Below are 18658 nucleotides of genomic sequence, written 5' to 3' on the forward strand. Positions count from 1 at the left end.
ACCTCGGGGGCAGCAGTTTAACAAAGTAATCTTAACTCAATGCCCTTTACGAGCTTTTTGCAGAGACCTTTATCAGTGAATGGATTGTCATGGAGTTGGTTCACTACTGTTTGTCTTTTTAAATCAAGTTTATGCTTTGTTTTGGATTTCAATGTAAAATGCATTGAAAAGATGCTTTGAAAGGTGGCACACATCATCCCATGTTTATGTTTTAGACCCTAACACCTCAAAATTGTATATTTACTGTATCTTTTTTTAAATACATTGACCTTCAGAGGTGGAGTCTGCAATTCTGGAGACAGACTGTTAATAGTTGAACTCTACATCCAGACAAAAACAACCCTTCCATCAGTGCTCCTCCAGAGGGAGAGTAGCCGGCATATGTTGTGTGGCTTGATCCAAGCCTAATTTTTTGTTTTCCAGTTACAGAGCCAGGGCTGTGTATGAACATCAGATATATTTTTAGTGCACGGACAGAACGGACAGTTAGTGGAGCGTGAGGCCATATCTGCTGAATTTGACAAAAAGTGTATTGGATGAACCATCTAGTAGCTGGTTCCCTCTGAAGTTTCCCTCAGGATAAATGCTGCTCAGAGTCTCGCAGTTTTATCTGGTAGAGTGAATGATTAGAGGTCTTGGGGCCAAACTGTCGCAACCTATTCTCAAACTGTAAATGGGTAAGAGGCCCAGTTTGCTGGCTTGGAGCTGGGTGTGGAATGCAAGCAGCCTAGTGGGCCGATTTTTGGCAAGCAGAACTGGTGATGATTGGCAGACTCTACCTTTAGGGCCTGGTCATAACAGCATTTAAATTGGTGAAATTGTCTGGCGAAATTATTTTAATAGAACCCCTGAGATCTGTGGATTCACTCTCAGAGGCAAATTAAATCCATGCAAATACTTTGCGATTTTGGTAAACTTTGACTCAAAATTTGCTCAGTTGACCAATAGCAAGCTGTCTTAACAAGGCTGAATTTCGAGAAAATGAAGAGCTGGTGAGTCGAGAACAGAGAAAACTATTGTAGCTTGTGTTTACCATTCACTTTAAAAACTCTGCTCAACAGTTGTTTGCTAACTAGCCCTGAGAGTGGTCACTACATTACCATGCCCGTTTCTGGTATGACTGGACGTTTATTATGCCACTGCTCCGGCAAAAGCCATGGCCGGGGGTATTATGTATTCAGATTGTCTGTCTGTCCTATTCTTGTGAACGCAATACCTCAAGAACGACGACAAGGGAATTTGCCCACTTGAACTTGACAATGATCTGATTAGATTGTTTTGGTCAAAAATCAAGGTCACTCTGACCCCATCTGATATCTCAAGAAGGCCTTGTAGGAATTTCCTCAAATTTGGCACAAACGTCCACCTTCAAGGATTCAAGGATAAATAAATTAGAATTTGTTGGTCAAATCAAGGGCAATGCGACCTTGCAAAATGGATTTTTGGCCATACCTCAAGAATTCATATGCTAATCATGACAAAATTTCACACAAATGTCTAACAGAATAAAATGATAAAGGGATGACATTTTATATCCAAAAGGCCAACTTAATAATATGACGTCATAATATTCTGCAAAAACGCTTTTCTGGCCATCACTCAACATCATATCTCAGGAACAAAAAAGGAGGCATTTGGTGCTGAATTGGTGGCACTAATCTTGGGTGCCCACCTTTGAAACTGTGCTGATTGTATAGATCCTCTGTGCTGCCAGGGGCCAAGATGTGTGCAAAGCATCCAAGTTTTCACAGACATGGATGTAAACTGTAAATGCAACTTGATGAGTTCACAGAGGCATAAAACTGCAAGGCGGTAATTCTAGTTGTAACTGATAGATGAGGAGGAGGGTCGGGTTGAATACAGCGCATTGTCTCTTTTGCATCTCCTGTACATCACTAATGTCCAGCACCCAATTACCTGAGAACAGGCTGCTGAAGCAGACTGAAAGACTGTCTGTCGCCTCTTTGAGTCATAACTCTTAAAGCTCCTGACAGTGGCCACACATGCAGGCCGCAGTGCTCGGGGCTTAGAAGAAGAGTGGCTGGGAATGTGACACAAGGCAAGCCAACTTCTGCAGGCATTACTTTCCCTCCGTACACATCAGCCTGGCAACTGAGTGAGCAGCCCTAATGTTTGTCTGAAGCAAGGGGGCATCCATGTTAGCTGAATCCACCCCCCTCCTACCCCCTTACAAAAACCAATATCCAGATTGGGTTACATACAAATGCATATTTCCAACTGGCAGAGCTTAACACACACACACACACACACACACACACACACACACACACACACACACACACACACACACATACAACAGTTGCATTGGCAGAGCTGACTGTCCTTGCTACTGTGGTCTAAATACCCACAGATATTTGCTGTACTTGTCGAGTTAAGCCTCAGTGTCTTTGGCCCCATAAGCCTAATTTATTCCAACTGACCCATGTCACTGTACTGGTTTCCAGTTTCCCACGGGGAGCCTGAAAGACTGGCAGCACATGTGTCATCACCCCTTGGGGAAATTGCACTACACACCAGCCCACTGAACACCCTTTGTTTGTGACTGCATGCACATGGGTGTGTTGGTTGTGCCAGTTTATGGACACATGTCAGTGCAATGTGGGTTTTTTTTAATCAGGAAAAGTGACATTTGTTTTATTGGATTATGAGAGCAGACGCTATTGATTTGTTGGAGATTTACTGGAATGTGTAAAGACATTTTGTGAGAGTGTTATGCTTTTTTGGATTTCTTTTGGAGGAAATAAACAGGAGGATTAACAAAGCATGTGTGTGTGTCTGCGCGGGTGTGTGTGTGTATTTCTTTTAATGCTACACAGACGGTGAGTAGGAGGATAGAAGGAAGAAAAGTGACGCTGACAACCTCCACTTGACACACGCACTAACTTATTCCTCTCACATATGGAAATATTTGTTTTATTACCAAGTGAGATCCACGTTTGCAAAATGTGACATCTGCTCCCACAAAATGCTTACCCACATCAAGAGGAAACTCTGCGGGGAATATGAATGAAATGCTGTTACCCAAATCAGATTCTGTTATCAGTCAGAGATGACACGGTAACACTGCCAGTGTTATAAAAAACCTTGAGAATCTCACTCAGTTTCAGTTAGATTATTATCCATCATTCATTTTTTGAATCTAATTTTTGATTTTCAGTGAATTTCTCGAGCTGAAATGTATTATGTATCAGCTGTAAATATATCTTTGGAATGAAACAGTTTATTTAAACATGAGCCTGGAGCCAGGCAGTGTTTGTAATAGTATCAGTGCTCACTGGGCTTATTTATAATGTGATGTAATTTACTGTGGTAAGCTGGTTAAACTACATTTGTAGCTGAGGGGAATAGAAATGTTTTTCTTCATGGGATAGATTTCCTGCTTTCCTCCTTCTACACACCATAAAAACTGGGTTATTATGAATATGTAAATTACAAAAGGGCAGCATGTGGGGGCAAAGCATTTTATTTCATTTCAAATGGACCCCTTATGCAATTACCAATATGGAAATAACACTGAGCTCTGAGCTGATATGCAGATTGAATACAGTGTGCAGTTCCCTGCAGCTGCACAGGTTCCTTCTCTGCTCTGTTGTCTTAGAGTGAAGTCAACCAGTCCTCGAGGCTGTCTTCAATAAACAGAGCTGAAGTGGGACTTGATTTTGTGTTTTCAAATCTCTGAAATTTGTTTTAAAGTGCAAGTCTGTTCATGCATAATTAACATTTTTTACAAATATCTGCTGAAGGGAGAAAGTTTCACCTTAAATTTGAGTTTGACGTGTGTGTACAAACATAAATGAATCACAAGCCAGTCGTGGTTCAGTAAGTGACTTACACAAGTGTGATGTGGAAACTTGAAAGCTCCAGTGCACATACACTGAGAATGGACTCTGGGAACTTGTGATTATTACTTATTAGTTTCTGATATTTTAATGACTAAAAAACTTAAATTAAATATACACTAAATGTGAATTTACATCTCTGCCCAAAATTGTGTTTCTGTGCAGTTTGTGAGTAAAAACAAGAGGAAATACTCACCCCTAATGAATAATAGAAGTGCATAAGGAACTAAATTTCATGATACCCAGTCAATCCGTGCAGCGTTGCCTCTCGGCTGACCTGCCTCATACTACTCTGCCTCGAGCTAACATCACTGCTGTCTGCACTGACATCAGGCCTGCTGCTTTGTATGCTTGTGTATGGAATACTAAATGCCATGTGTGTGAGTGCAGAGCCTCAGGGATGTGTTCGCGTTAGGGGTTGGCAGGTCCCTGGGGTGTTAGCAGTTAGGTCTGATGGAATTTGAGAGAGCAGGTAAGATTCTGGAAAATACCCTCAGCAGTGTTTCAGCTGATGCAGTGTCTCTGAAGACGAGTACAATTATTTTGTGATGGACTGTTAATTGTTGGCCTGGTGAGAGAAATGTGAAAATGTTTGACGAGCCAATAAGCTAATAAGTTAGCTAAAAAGACACATTCATGTACCCTGGATATAGTTGGATGTTGTGTTGGTGGAGTCACTGATTCAAACAAGATTCTTGAATCAAAATTTTGTAATTTATTTTGAATAGCTCCCTCCATGCTCAATTGTCTCCCTGTCCTCTACCACTGAAACTGGTCTGCAGTCTATTGTAATCCATTTTGCAAGGGAGTAGATTTGTTGGTCACAGGTAGTCTCACTCACTTTGTGTCTGAACGTGTGGTCAAGTGTGGCTTGACGAGGCTGACTGCTAGTGCTAGCATCAGAGGCCGTACTAGCTCGGACCTCTGGGTTTGCGTTGAGGTGATATTTCAGGGCTGAAGTACTCCGATGGTACGTAAATTCCTTACTGCAGAAATAGCAGAGAACGGTGCTCCCAACAGTTCAACAGTTCCATCTGGGCATTTTTTTAATGTAAGTGTTCAATTCACGGGGCCAAGCAGCATCTTCTCATCTGCCTCCATCATGTGACAAAGCAACTATGGCCTTCAATGGTGCTCCAGGTCAAAGGGCACCATGGAGTGGGATTAATCAGCGTTAATTTTTTTAACGTGTTGTTTTTTCTGTGATTAATTAATTAATTGAAATTCATGCGATATTTTGAAAGCCCTAGTAAATTCTCAATATCTGGAAAGATGCAAATATTTAATAGAAAGTCAAGTCCTTTCAAGTTATCTGTATCTAGTCGACATGGAGTCTCAAGTCATAAACACCAAGTCAGAGTCAAGTTGAGTCTAGAGTCAAGCAAGTCCGAATTCCTCAGATTTGTGACTTGAGTCCAACTCAAGTCCAGTCATGTGACTCAAGTCTCCCACCTCTGCAGCTACACACCTGTAAAGTTTCGTGACTGCATCTTGCATGGTTTCCAACGCTATTGCTGTGACAAAATCTGTCAATAGACAGAAAGACATATAAACAGCTAACAAAGTACTCAAAATGGCCTCTGTGGTAGTTCCTGATATGATAGGTGTCTCCAGAACCACATTTTGCTATGATGACATACACACAAACAGACTCAGGAGATGAAAAAAATACTATTCAAGCTGTTGCAGCTGGTAAATGTAGCATACAGATCAGGACTGAAACCTAATAATCGACCTCTCACTGGCATCTTCTCACAGAATACAATTCCCTTTTCTAAAATTATAATAAAACTTCCTGTAAGCTGAAATGAAACCAGCCTTGCAACAGTTTCAGGATCACGGAGTCTCAGCAGGCAGTCTGCAGAAGAACAGGCTTCCCATGAACGTCCCACTGGGTTCAGCGTTAATGAACTAATCAATGGGACAGTGTTTTCACCATGTGCTGAACACATTACTGTAAGTGCTCCCAGTGGTCCTGCAGCATCATCAAGTGTTTCAGGCGTCACTCATGCTCACGAGCATTACAGTCTAAGAAGGCTTTATTTCTGATCCTGATAATAAGCTAGGTATTATTCCTGCCGGAAACATCTGTAACCTTGAACATTTGAATACCAAAATCTCTGCTATATCTATTTCCTGCAAAATACTTTTCTCTACTGAAATATATTGTTAGTCAAACAGCATTATGTTATTCATAGTGGCAGAGGACAACATAGCTTGAAGGTTGTCTGACTCTTTGTGGAAATGCAATGCTCTGAACAAAGTCTTTTAGCAGATCCTTAAAGCTGAAAAGCAGAGTTTGGTGTCATCGGGGTTATCTCAGCTTGGAATAGACACTTCAAATTTATACCAGAAAGCCTGCATTACAAACTGAGAGTATATGGACACTGAACGATGTGGGCATTTGCCAGGCAGGAAAGGGTCAAATGAATAGATGGGGTTGGTTACTTTTCTGGAGCTCGACACAAACAGTAGGGACTGAGAGTCAGAATATCTCAGCTGACCATTCTTTTTTTGTTGGCTGTCTTTTGTGTGTTCCCTGATTTTATGGAAGTGGAACACTAAATAGCTGGCGTACACCTCTAATTATTGTCAGAATATTGTGTTTATAGATGTTGAAAATGATGGAAAATGTTCATTTTTTAAGGAGCTGACTGACATGAATGTCACTGAGCAGCAAACCTACAGTCAACATCACTCATCCTCTCTCATTCACAAAGACTGGCATCTGGTGAACCTTCATGTTGGACTAAGAAAAGTGCTCCTCTTTGACTCACTTCTCTCTTTGATGGTTGTTCAGACTCTGCCCTCCACACACAAACCCACCCTCCCTTCCTCCCAGCGCTACTAAAAGAAAAGATAAGAGAAACTTCAAAGGCTGCTTTTTCTGCTCCGATCCAAAAGCAGGCAAATGAAGGACAGGCAGATTTGAGTAGTCAAATTGCTTTGGGGTGTGTAGCGAACATGTAGACAGGTTTACGTGGTAGATGCAGTGGTGGAGGAAGTATCTGGATCCTTTTACTGAGGTAAAAGTACCAATACCACACTGCAAAAAATCTCTATTACAAGTAAAAGTCTTGCATTGAAAATGTTACTTAAAGGAACAAGTGTGTAAGATTTGGGGGGATCTAGTGGCGAGGATTGCAAATTGCAACTAGCTGAAACTTCTCCTGGTTAGAATTCTTTCAGTGTTCATTGTTAAGGAGGTTTTTACCAGGAGCTGAATTATCTGCAGAGGTCTCTTTCTCTCTAAAAGAAACAGACCTGGTGGGGTGTCGGTAGCGTAGTGGATAGTGCCGGCACCCCATGTACAGAGGCGATGCTTCGCTGCAGCGGTCGCAGGTTTGATTCCGGCTTGCAACCCTTTGCTGCATGTCATCCCCCCACTCTCTCTCTCTCCCCATTTCACAATGTCCTGTCAATTAAAGGCAAAAAGCCCAAAAAATAATCTTTAAAAAAAAAAAAAAAGAAAGAAAGAAACGGACCTGGTGATTTAAACCAGTAAAAATACTGAGTAAATCAGTTTCGCGTAAAAACACTGACCTAACCCTAACCCCTAATCCTAACGTAAAAACAAACAAAAAAAACAAAACTGTTTTTTTTTTTTTTCAACACTGCTCATTGCGGAGGGGCTGCTAACTACAGTGACCAATGTAAAAAAAATGCAAATGGCCCAGTATAGTGCCAGTGTATGGTTTGTCCATTCTGGGCTACTGCAGAAAGATGGTGGTGCAACATGGTGATCTCTGTGGACAAGGACCCACTCCCTATATAAATATAAATGGCTCACTCTAAGGTAGAAAACACAACAATTCTTATATTCAGGTGATTGTACACTAAAAAAACTCCTTATATCACATTCCATTGCTGCCAGTATATCCATCTAAATCCTACACACTGGACCTTTATGCTCTTGGGGCGACAGAGCCTTCTCCATAGCCGCCCCCTCCCTCTGGAACACCCTTTCTATACACATCTGTGACTGTCCAAATCCATCCACCTTCAAATCATTCCTCAAAACCCACCTTTTCAAATCCGCTTTTAACCTTTAACATTAGCTTTTCGTTCTCAGTTCCTCATGTGCCCTCCTTTTCTTTGTTTTGCACTATGCTTTTGCACCTTGTTGTTTTATATTGTCCTTGTCTTCTGTTTATCTCTTTGCACTTACATGTATGTACTTCTTTTCTTTGGTTTTAAATGTAAAGCGTCTTTGGGAGCTGTAAAAGCGCTGTATAAATAAAATGTATTATTATTATTATTATTATTATTATTAAAGTATATAAGTAAAGTTTTATAATTCAATGCAGAAAAACAGCCCCTGTGACTGTTACTATTATCTATATTAAGAAATTAGATAATTACTAACGCAATTACATTCACAATGTTGTTTTGTCCAACCAATAGTAAAAATCTCAGAACGATTAAAAATAGATTAAAATTATTAAAATAATTAAAAGGAAAAGCTGAAAATAATCACTGGAACCTGGAGCTTAAAAAAAAAGACTAACAGTAGTCAAAATAGTTGCCAATTAATTTTTTTGTCAGTCAACTAATGGATTAATATTTTTTGTTATACTCATATTACATTTCAGGTAGATCAATTTACATGACAACATCATATTTTATAAGCTAAGGCTGTCAAATAAATATAGTGAAGTAAAAAGCACAGTATTTCCCTCCGAAATGTAGAGGTAGAATGTGACTTGAGTAAATATACTTAGTTACACTGCATCACTGGGTAGATGTGATTGATTATTGGAGCCCTGTTTAAAGCTGCAACTGTGCCAGCAGACCAATCACCAAGCACCTAATTACTTTCCAAAGACCGCAGAGTGGTTTCCTCCCTCTGTAGGTTTGGGCAGTGGGATTAGAGGGCTCGTTTCAAAGTGTTCCACCCAGATTTTGTTTAATCAACAAACTCAAGCCTGTGTTTTAAGGCTGGCAGCTGAGGATTTGTGTCCAGGCTTCTTTTTTTTTATTTGGAAAGACAGCTGGGTTATCATCACCCGAAAGCTGGGTGTTTTCTCTAATCTTAATACCCAACCACAGACCCCCCTACTGCTGCAGTGACTGAGGAAGCTATCAGATACCCAAGGCTAAGATTCGCTCTTTCAGTCCATAAGCGCATGCTGGATGAAGCTAAGTGTGTGTATATGTCTGTCTGTGTGTATTATATGATTTCACCATGTCTCAGGGGAGGATATCTGATGCAGCATCGTTGTAATCCACAAATGAGATGAGGCCCCCGAGAGTAGGAAGATACAGAAGTGCTGCTTCTTAGAGCGAGTTACAGCAGCAGTTTAAATGAAACTAATCTCAGTCTGTGGTGGTTGCAGCTAAAGGGTTCCATCGTGTATATTGCAAAACACAGATTTTTACCTGCTCAGTTTCACAACTTGACCAGAAAAGGAAGGAAAGGATATAAATTACATTGCATCGATTTATTCAGACCAGTGAAACCAGCTCTAAACACATCATTGACATATTGCCTCCTAAACTTTTTATTGTGAATTTGTTGTGAAAGTCATATTTATGGAGACGTGACAAATGTAAGCCCACTCTCTTATCAGCTCTTTTATTTGCTCTTTACCAACTTCTGATGGAAAACTTTGACTCTTTAGCTGCTAAATGCTCCACTGTGTTCACCAGCTCATCACTAACCAGGTCTGTCTGCCTGCTGGAGCTGGAAACTGGGCCAGTGAGAGTGGTGAGACTGAACCCGAACATTAAATGTTCGTGCCATAAAACCAAAACAATGAGCAGCTGAAATGTTCTGTAGAGTTTAGGTGAACTGCAGACGGGTGATAATTCTCTGTGGATTTGTGATTACGAGCATTTCCTTTCACATTATGCACAGTCATACCTCAGTCAGGCCCAGAAAATATTGATTAGTGCAGCTTTAAAATGTATCCATATATTAAAATGCAATGGGACTGTATTTTGCAATATTAGTGACAAATCAGATGACTTTCCTGTGATTGTGATTTCTCAAATTCTCAGTTAATGAAACAGTACAGTCAAATTAAATAACCGACAACACACCGTATCATTAATGCTTTTATTTGAGCTTGTCCATGACTGGACTGAATATTGTGCAGAGTCACACTTTGCTGCTGTTGCTTTAATTGAGTACATTTTGTTGTAGCTGCATTAAATCATGAACCTCGTTTCACATATTGAATCATAAGCATATGCCAACCTCAGGCACTTTGGATAAAAATGTGGGTAAAAAATGGGGAGAGCTGCCGAATGCAAGTCAAAACTCATTTCCACTTTAAGGATGCTAATGTCTGAAGATGAAGTGAAAGCTGCTGTGTGGAAGGTGTTTCTGTTGCCAACAGTCTGCCTCATATTGATCTATAAGGTTACTGAGGAGACAGTGTGTTGCTCTGCCAGCCTGAGGAGCAAGCTGCGGATTATTCCTCTGTAATCCTTTGTTTTTACCTTGCTCTTTTTCTTAGCTCAGCCTATTATTTCTCAGCATGCATGGGCGGATTATGAGACAATGGGCCGCTGGGCACAGATACGCAAAAGGCCCCACCACCTCTTTTACATAGGAGCAAGGCACACAGACTTTGTGGTGGTTTTAATTTTTTTGTTGTTGATGTTGTTTTACAGCTCTTTGTAGTCTGTTTCTGTCTCTTTGGTCATTTTGTGTCTCTTTGTGGTTATTTTGCCCTTTTTTGCAGTTATTATGTGTCTCTGTCCAGTGCTTTTGGATCTCTTTGTAGTCTTTTTGTTTCTCCTTGTGGTCATTTTGTGTCTCTTTGCAATTTCTTTGCAACTCTTTTTGATCATGTTGTGTCTCTTTGATTTCATTTTATTTGTTTGTTTTGTCTTTTTGTGCCTCTTTGTTGTAATTTTGTGTCTCTGTGGTTGTTTTACCCCTACTTTGTAGTTATTATGTGTCTCTTTGTGGTTTCTTTGCATCTCTTTATGGTCTTCTTGTGTCTCTTTATGGTTGTTTTGCTCCTTTTTGTAGTAATTTGGTGTCACTTCGTAGTTTCTCTGCATCTCTTTTTGATTTTGGGCCTCTTTGTAGTTGTTTTGTGTCTCTTTGAGGTCATTCTGTTTTTTTGTGGTCATTTGTGCCTCTTTGTAGTCACATTGTGTCTCTTTGTGGTTGTTTTGCCTCTTTTCTGTTTCTGCAGTTCCTTTGCATCTCTTTGTGGTCACTTTTTTGTATTTCTTTCTGGTCACTTTGAGTCTCTTTGTAGCCATTTTGTGTATCTTTGTAGTTGTTTTGCCCCTTTTTGTGGTCATTTTCTGTCTGCAGTTCCTTTGCATCTCTGTGGTCTTTTTGTGTATGTCTTTGGTCATTTTGAGTCTTTACCTGGTTGGTACATGTTTATTTGAGTGACATTTTGTAGTTGACAGGCGGACCCCTGGGCCTGTACCTGGTCCTCATGAGGATGTTATCTTTACGCTTCTGTTGCGACAGTGCTGGGCATGTTCAAGGGTTTTTGATCTGAATTTTAGATGCTGATTAACTGGAGAGTGCCTGCTTCGTTACCTCTCCAGCTCCTGTTAGCAGGCGTTTTAATTACCACAGAGAACCCAGGCCTTTCTTTCACTCAGCTAGGACTCAACCAAACTCATCACATTACTGCACTTTTGGCAGCAAAATCCCCTTCAGCTTTATAAACTCAGTCCAAACTTTTTGACAGGCTGGAGGCTTTTCTGCCCCAGTTGAAGTATCATGGTTACACAAGCAGTAAAAGTGGCTTGTAAACAGTGTTGATAAGCGCTCTGTGGTTATTTGTTACTCCTACACAATTAACCAATGTCTGTGGCCCTAATCAGGCTTTCTCTCAGTCACATTCTCCTCCCACGCTGTCTGCTCCCAGACTCCCAAAATGGTTGCTGTCAGCCTCACTCCATTTTTTTCCTTCTCCCTGGCTCGACTGTATCACACTGTGGGCAAAAACACACGATCCTTTGACAGGCGAGTAAATTGAGATTTTGTAAGTCGGTGGAGCAGCATGCTATTGCTTTTCTTTGATCAATTTTTTTAAGCGTTTGTACCTTCTCTACATGCTGCCAAGGCTGTGATGACACAGCATGCTACTACTCACTACAGTCCTCTGCGTCAGTAGCAATTCCACTGAAATGTACTCGGAGGACGTTATCTTGCAAAAGTAAATTTGTGCCACAAAACAAACCACTGAAAATGTATTTAGAGAAGAGGTGACACCAACACTTAAATGACCAAAGTTTTATTTTGTGAGCTGATACGTAATGTGGCTTAAAATCTTAAGCAAAAAGACAGATAAGATTATTTTAGGCTTGTTGCATCCACTGACAGTATGCCTTCATATTGGAAATGATATCACAGACATGTTATTTCCTGGTAATTGTCTAATTATAAGAAAGTGTATCACGTCCTCCAATTAGTTTATAATATGCTGGTAATCCATCATTGAGAATAATTATAATGTGAGTGACATTTTCAAGCAATGTGAATGAAGTCAACTATAATCGGCCCCAACATTGCCCTGATATGGTGCAGTGATATCTTGGAAGAATGGATGAAGCCCACACTGGGCCTAACAAAGCTGTGGACCAGTGCAGACTGGTTATGAAAGAAGCCACCTTATCCCTGTTAGCGTCTCTCTATTCTCTGTTAGTGGCTCCCTACAGCCACGGCTCTGAATAATTCAACAAAGCAAAAGAGGACTGGCGGAGCGGGAGAATAGATATGGATTGAAGATGATCTCGGGGCATGGGTACCAGGAAATTGACTTTTTGATGTCAGAATAATCTGGAGAAGCATGTTTGAAAGTGTAAGTGTGCGTGTCTGTTACGTGTGCAAGTGGGCGTGGCTGTGTTAGTCATCGCCAGGAAAGAGGGCTGGAAACAAAAGTGAAAGTGAGGGTCTTTCTTTTGTAACACCTTCCTCCCTGTCTTACAAGATATTTTATTAATTCATAAACTCTCTCTGAGTGTCTGACCTGCAGGAACTCTGCGGCATGCGTAACCTTAAGCGTTAACACATCTTCATTCTAGCAGCGTCTCATCTCTACAGAGACCACACAAACAGTTGACTTGAATGATAGCACGCCAGGATGCACTCAGTGTGTTGACATTTGAGTCCAGGTGATTGAGCAGGGCTGCAGGCGTGATTCAGGTGTCTCCACAGCTGAATATTTCACAGCGCTGACTGAGTTATGTTGCAGGCAGTGGAGAAGGTCAGTCTTGACGCAAAATATTGCTGGGATTAAAAAGGAGGTTCTCCGTTGAGGTGGTCAGTGTAATTTACCAGCACAGCAGATAGTTACATCAGATGCATGTGATGGCAAATTGCCTGTAGCTAGGATGAGCTACAGTTCAGGGTGGGGCTTTTCACGCAAGAAGAGTTGATCAGACCTGAACTAAACATTAATCCAGATTTGTTAGCTTTACTTTTAGCCATGCTAGCAGCAAGGCTGCAGGGGTGGTAATGTCGGTCTTTGGGTCCATCACTTTGGTCCAGACTGAAATATCTCAACAACAGCAACAGGATGGGCTGCAATGACATTTTGTACAGACATTCATGGTCCCCAGATGATGAATCCTACAGACTGTGGTGACTGACTCTTCATCTTGTGCCATCATGAATTTGATATTTTTGGATTTTGAGCAAAATGTTTAATACCTATTGGCTGGATTGCTATGAAATTTGGTACACACATTCATGTCCCCCATTGGTTGAATTAAAATAACTGTAATGAAAGTGATCAGGTCCACTTCTGTTCAACCCATTTCGATTTCAGGTTTAAAAGAACAACCTGCGGTCAGGTCCAGCCCATTTCCAGTCTATACCCCGCCCACTTCTGCCCTAAACTTTGCTGAGTACAGATACAAATACAGATAATTTGGTTGGTTGAACTGATACAGATACAGATAATGGTGTATTTTTATCTTAATTTCACAGTATCTCACAGTTAATTTGCAAATAATTAAGAACTTCTTCTGTAGGTCACATGCTCTTGCATCCACTGTTGACCTTGCTCTGATTCACTCACTGTAATCATGTTTGTAATAATAATTATCGTTTCAATTTAGAACCAGGACTCATAGATAGAGTTTAAAGAAAGGGCTTGTTTAAAAGAGTGCATTTTAATATGTCAGGGTATCTTGGAATTGTAAACATTAATACACCTGTGATTGAAATGTGATGGGGTTAAAATGTGTGTGACTAAGTTTCACGTTGTAGACAAAAATAATCCTAATCTGTGTCTCTTCTTGTGTGTCTCTAGGTGCCCCTGGTTGACAAAGGTAATCTCTCCCGCTGTGCCTCTCTACAATGGCCTGGTCTTCCTCTTCGTCTTGGCCAACTTCAGCATGGCAACCTTCATGGACCCTGGTGTTTACCCCAGAGGTTTGTATGCATGTATTTGAGCATTCGGATGAGTTTGAATGTCTGGTGATGGTCTAAATATGCTGACATCTGACATCTAAACAAATGTTAGTATCTGTCATGATGTATGTGCACATTATTATGAGTACTGGTGAGTCCTCATGTAGAGAACACACCTTTAATAGCACCACATTTATCAGCGCCCCAACCCACCCAATGTATCACGACTCTATTATCCGCCGTACAGCCCGTTACAGTCCATATGCCCCACACCTCTCATCGGCTCAGCCTGTCAAACAAGCTGCACTGACTTATGCTCCTGATGCAGGCCTCTTGTCCTCAGTGCTATCTGGCTAAAGTAATGATGATTGAACTCATCCCCGGGGATGTTTGTAATGCGCTTGTAAATGATAAGCACCTGTCTTCAGGAAGAGCTTTCTCTGCCCATAAAGAGGTAATAATCATTAGGTTGTATAACGCGCAGGTTATCTTCCTCCCCAGAGGTGACAGTGGCCTTCTGCTGCTGCTGCCCTGCTGCGTTTTATAGACCACAGAGAGATCAGGAGCTTTCTAAGCTCTTGAGTTTATATCTCACAGGGAGCAGACCCACCAGTAAAGTTTTAATAAAAGAATGAAGAACTGATATAGCCATTAAATGACATCTGCTTAGAAAATCACTCTGTCTTCCAGGTTGTAAAAGTAAGAATGAAAGATTTTTCCCATTCAGGTCACTGACGTACAGCACAGTGAGTTATTGTCATTTTCTTTTTTTGGGGGCAACTGCAAAATGAGGTAATAACAGGATGAAAGATGTTTGCTGCTAATAAGGCCACACAGCTACATGCCAAAATATAAGCGTAGTGCAAGTCCAATTTGCAGAACTTAATACCATAATTGACAGAGGTGGAATATCAGTGGAAATGCAGCAACTCACATGTGTGGCGTGAGTTTGGGTGGAAATGTTTTATTCAGTTTTTTTATCACACCGAAGCAGAAAGCACATTTCACTGGAGATGATGCCAAGTGTTGGAGACAGTGTGGGTTTCAGGAAGCCAATCACTGGCATGTACTCTGGGAGTGTCCAGTGATCAGGCCTTTCTGGACAGAATTTCATATAGCACTAAAAAAGATACTTAACAATGATCTTCCTTTGCAATTTTCTACATTATTTTTTTTTTAAGATATATGGATTTTAAGGCAAAGCGTTCTGACAAATATATGTTTGGTATTTTGATATCTGCTTGCAAGAAAGCCCTCACAAGGCGCTGGCTGCTTCCTGAACCCCCCACATTAGAGGAGTGGACAGATATTGTAAATGACATTTATGTTATGGAAAAGATTACCTTTTCTCTTCAACTTTAGAAAAATGTGTTCATTAAATTCTGGGCAAAGTGGGTGAAAGATGTAAAACTCCCTTACGACCTGACTTTGTGGAGGTATTGTACAAAAGATCGTACGATGTTTAGTCAAGCAAATCTCATTGACTGCTATTCTATTTTTTTTTCTCTGTCTCTTTAATCCCTCCTCAAGTCTTGCCGACATATAGCACCTATATGTACACTTAATCTCTCCCAAAATGTTCTACAAATTTCTCAAAATTGTGAAAAATTGAAAAAAAAAGAAAAAAGGCTTGCAACTCAAGTTGGACATAAACGCCAGTGACTCGTGACTTTACTCAGACCTGAGTCATTTGACTTGAAAATACTTGATGCCCTCCCCCAAGGCCAAAGATAAAGAAGTATGTTATTCATTAAGTGTGCCAGTTCCCTTTGAACATTAAACATGCAGCCACATACATTATCACTTGAAAGGAAAATAAGTTATAGATATTAGTCTAATATGAGATGTACGACAAGACAGGACAGAAACATACACAATTACTTGTTGTGTTACTGATTAATAGTTTGAAAAATAAAAAGTTCTAAAAAGCATGTATGTTTCTTGTAAATTGAATATATTATAACTGTTGTTAAGATGGAATTACATTTGGTGAGGAGAGCATTATGACTTGACTCAGGACTTGAGCACAAAGACTTGAGACTTACCTGTGACTTGCAAAAAACTGACTTGGTCCCACCTCTGGTTGACACTTCAGTTTCTCTGCTGGTTAAAAAGTGTTTGCAGGATCTCAGGCCTCTCTGAATGAACACTTTCATGGAGCATGTGTATTTCTGTTCATAAGTGGAATGCCATTTTTGCTCGTTCATTTGGTCAACATAAAGTAGGCTCACACTGAAATTGTACTGAAATTGTACTGTGGGGTGGTGATGCAGAGTTTCACTTTATTTGATGCGTCCTATAAACTGAAACATGGAAGACAAGAGGATGTTAAAAGAAAGTGTTAGTACTAATCAATATTTCTATAATACCAATGGGACAATGACTGTGTGTGATGTAAAAGGCGTTCAGAGAATTCTCACTTTGTTTTTCTATGGTGTTCCTCAGTGAAAGAACGATAACGATAATAAAGACAATACATGATGTTGCAGTTATAGCTATTGTGCTGTTCTCAACAACAGCTGTTGTACATGTAAAGCTTTTCAGAACAAGACTCTGAACCCGTCTGTGTGTTACCCTAGGCAACCGCTACAGTACGTATTAGCCATTAACATGTAAAAACAGTGTGGACGAGTGCTCATTTTATTACTTAAAGTTCAATAAATTGATCCCTATTAATAACCATCCATCCTGCTCACATTTCACTGAGCAAAGTACTGAGCTTTTGCACCCTCACCCACCCCCCACTTCATATAGATGCACAGTTTACCCTGTCATAAGGGATGATACACTTGTGATCAATGGCAAACACACACAGGCACACACACACATTGATATTGTGGTGGGCGATAATTGTAGCAATCCCCCCTGCTATGTCCTCACGATGCTTCTCTGTCACTAAAATACTCAGTCACTTAGTATTCCAAAGAAGATGCAGCATTACAGCCCATAATGTTAGTAACATCCCACCTGACCTTCATACAAGCAATCATGTTATCAGGGCAGGTGTCAGCCATTTAAATTGTTCTCCAAGGTTACTGCCATTTGTGATAACAGGATTAAGCCTAAAATGTACATACATATAAATACTGTAGGGCGTTTCCTAATCTTTAGCTCTAAAAATAACTTCACACAAAAACTGATTGTAATTGAACTGAACTGAGTGTCATTTTCTCAGTGTAAATGTACACTCTATGAAATAGGCCACTGCTTTGTCTGTTGAGTACTTCTTGAACTGAGCTTTTGTAGAAAAGAAACTGTCAGAGGAGATGCAAGCGTAACTGCAGAGTTGTGTGTGTTGGTTTGGCAGGCGCTTTACCTTTAAAATCTATTTGAAGAGACTTGACAGCCATAATAACAGAGCAATCTGTGCTTATGGAACTGTTTATTTCTGCGCCTCTACCTTTTGTTTCTCTCTTGTTTTCTCTTTTCACCCTCTCTTGCTCTGTGTGTGTGTGTGTGTGTGTGTGTGTGTGTGTGTGTGTGTGTGTGTTCAGCTACCTGGATCTCCCTGCAGTTATCATTGTAGTGTGAAATAATTTTCTCGGGTTGGAGCTGCGTGTAGATCATTTGAAAGTGCCCTTTAATCAGCTGAAAGAAATGTTATTTTCCACCATGGCTCTGAAGCATAAAGCTCTCAGTGGCAGGAACATGGCACCAAGTACAAGCTTCTCAAAAACACCCTGATTGACGGCAGAGTCACATTGAGGGCAGGAGAAATGTACTCATGCTGTAGTTTGCAGGTGATGGGTTCAGTTACATGTCTCTGCCTGGTTTAGAGGTTTAATTCCCATCCAAAAAACATTAAGATTATGTCTGAACTTCTGGGGAATTCAACCAGTTTCTGTTCTCCATTAGTCTCTGTGTGCTTGTTAATTAGCCTTAATGTTAAAAGAAGAATGTCACGTCACATTTATTTAAGTGTTTATTTCTCTCGGTGTTTGCTCTCTCTGCAGACAGCGAACAGCAGGGGATGAGCTTCATTTAACGCTCTCCCCTGTTGTCCCTGTCAAATGGAATCATCAATCAAAACCATGCGTTGCGTGTCTGTGTTTGTGACTGTTTTCCTCACACTTCCCCATATGCATCTGTGTTCTCTGTTAACGTGCCCTGTGTGTGTCTGTGTGTGTTTTCCCCACAGCGGATGAGGACGAGGACAAGGACGATGATTTCCGAGCGCCGCTCTACAAGAACGTGGAGATCAAGGGCATTCAGGTCCGGATGAAGTGGTGCGCCACCTGTCACTTCTACAGGCCGCCTCGCTGTTCGCACTGCAGCGTCTGTGACAACTGTGTGGAGGTGTGTATGTGTGTGAGTGTGTGAATACAAATGTGCAAACAGAGAGAGTGTGTATGTTCAGTGTACACAGGCACCAAAATCTAAATATGCCTCAAAATTAGACCAATATATTCGCCTTTTATCAATGATCTATTAGCACTGGATATGTTTGATATCATATATG

At 40.7% G+C, this 18658-nt stretch overlaps 1 protein-coding gene across 1 annotated transcript in view; it reads left to right on the forward strand.

Moving 5' to 3' along the window:
- The window catches only part of zdhhc8b (zinc finger DHHC-type palmitoyltransferase 8b), an 82626-nt gene that overhangs the window by 50616 nt on the left and 13352 nt on the right, over positions 1–18658 (forward strand). Inside the window, exons 2-3 of the mRNA XM_050052038.1 lie at positions 14099–14220; positions 18338–18495. Of these exons, the coding sequence (XP_049907995.1) occupies positions 14099–14220; positions 18338–18495 (280 nt within the window). The remainder of the gene's footprint in view (positions 1–14098; positions 14221–18337; positions 18496–18658) is intronic.

The sequence above is a fragment of the Epinephelus moara genome, chromosome 8 (assembly GCF_006386435.1).
Source record: "Epinephelus moara isolate mb chromosome 8, YSFRI_EMoa_1.0, whole genome shotgun sequence".
NCBI classification, from domain to species: Eukaryota; Metazoa; Chordata; class Actinopteri; order Perciformes; family Serranidae; genus Epinephelus; species Epinephelus moara.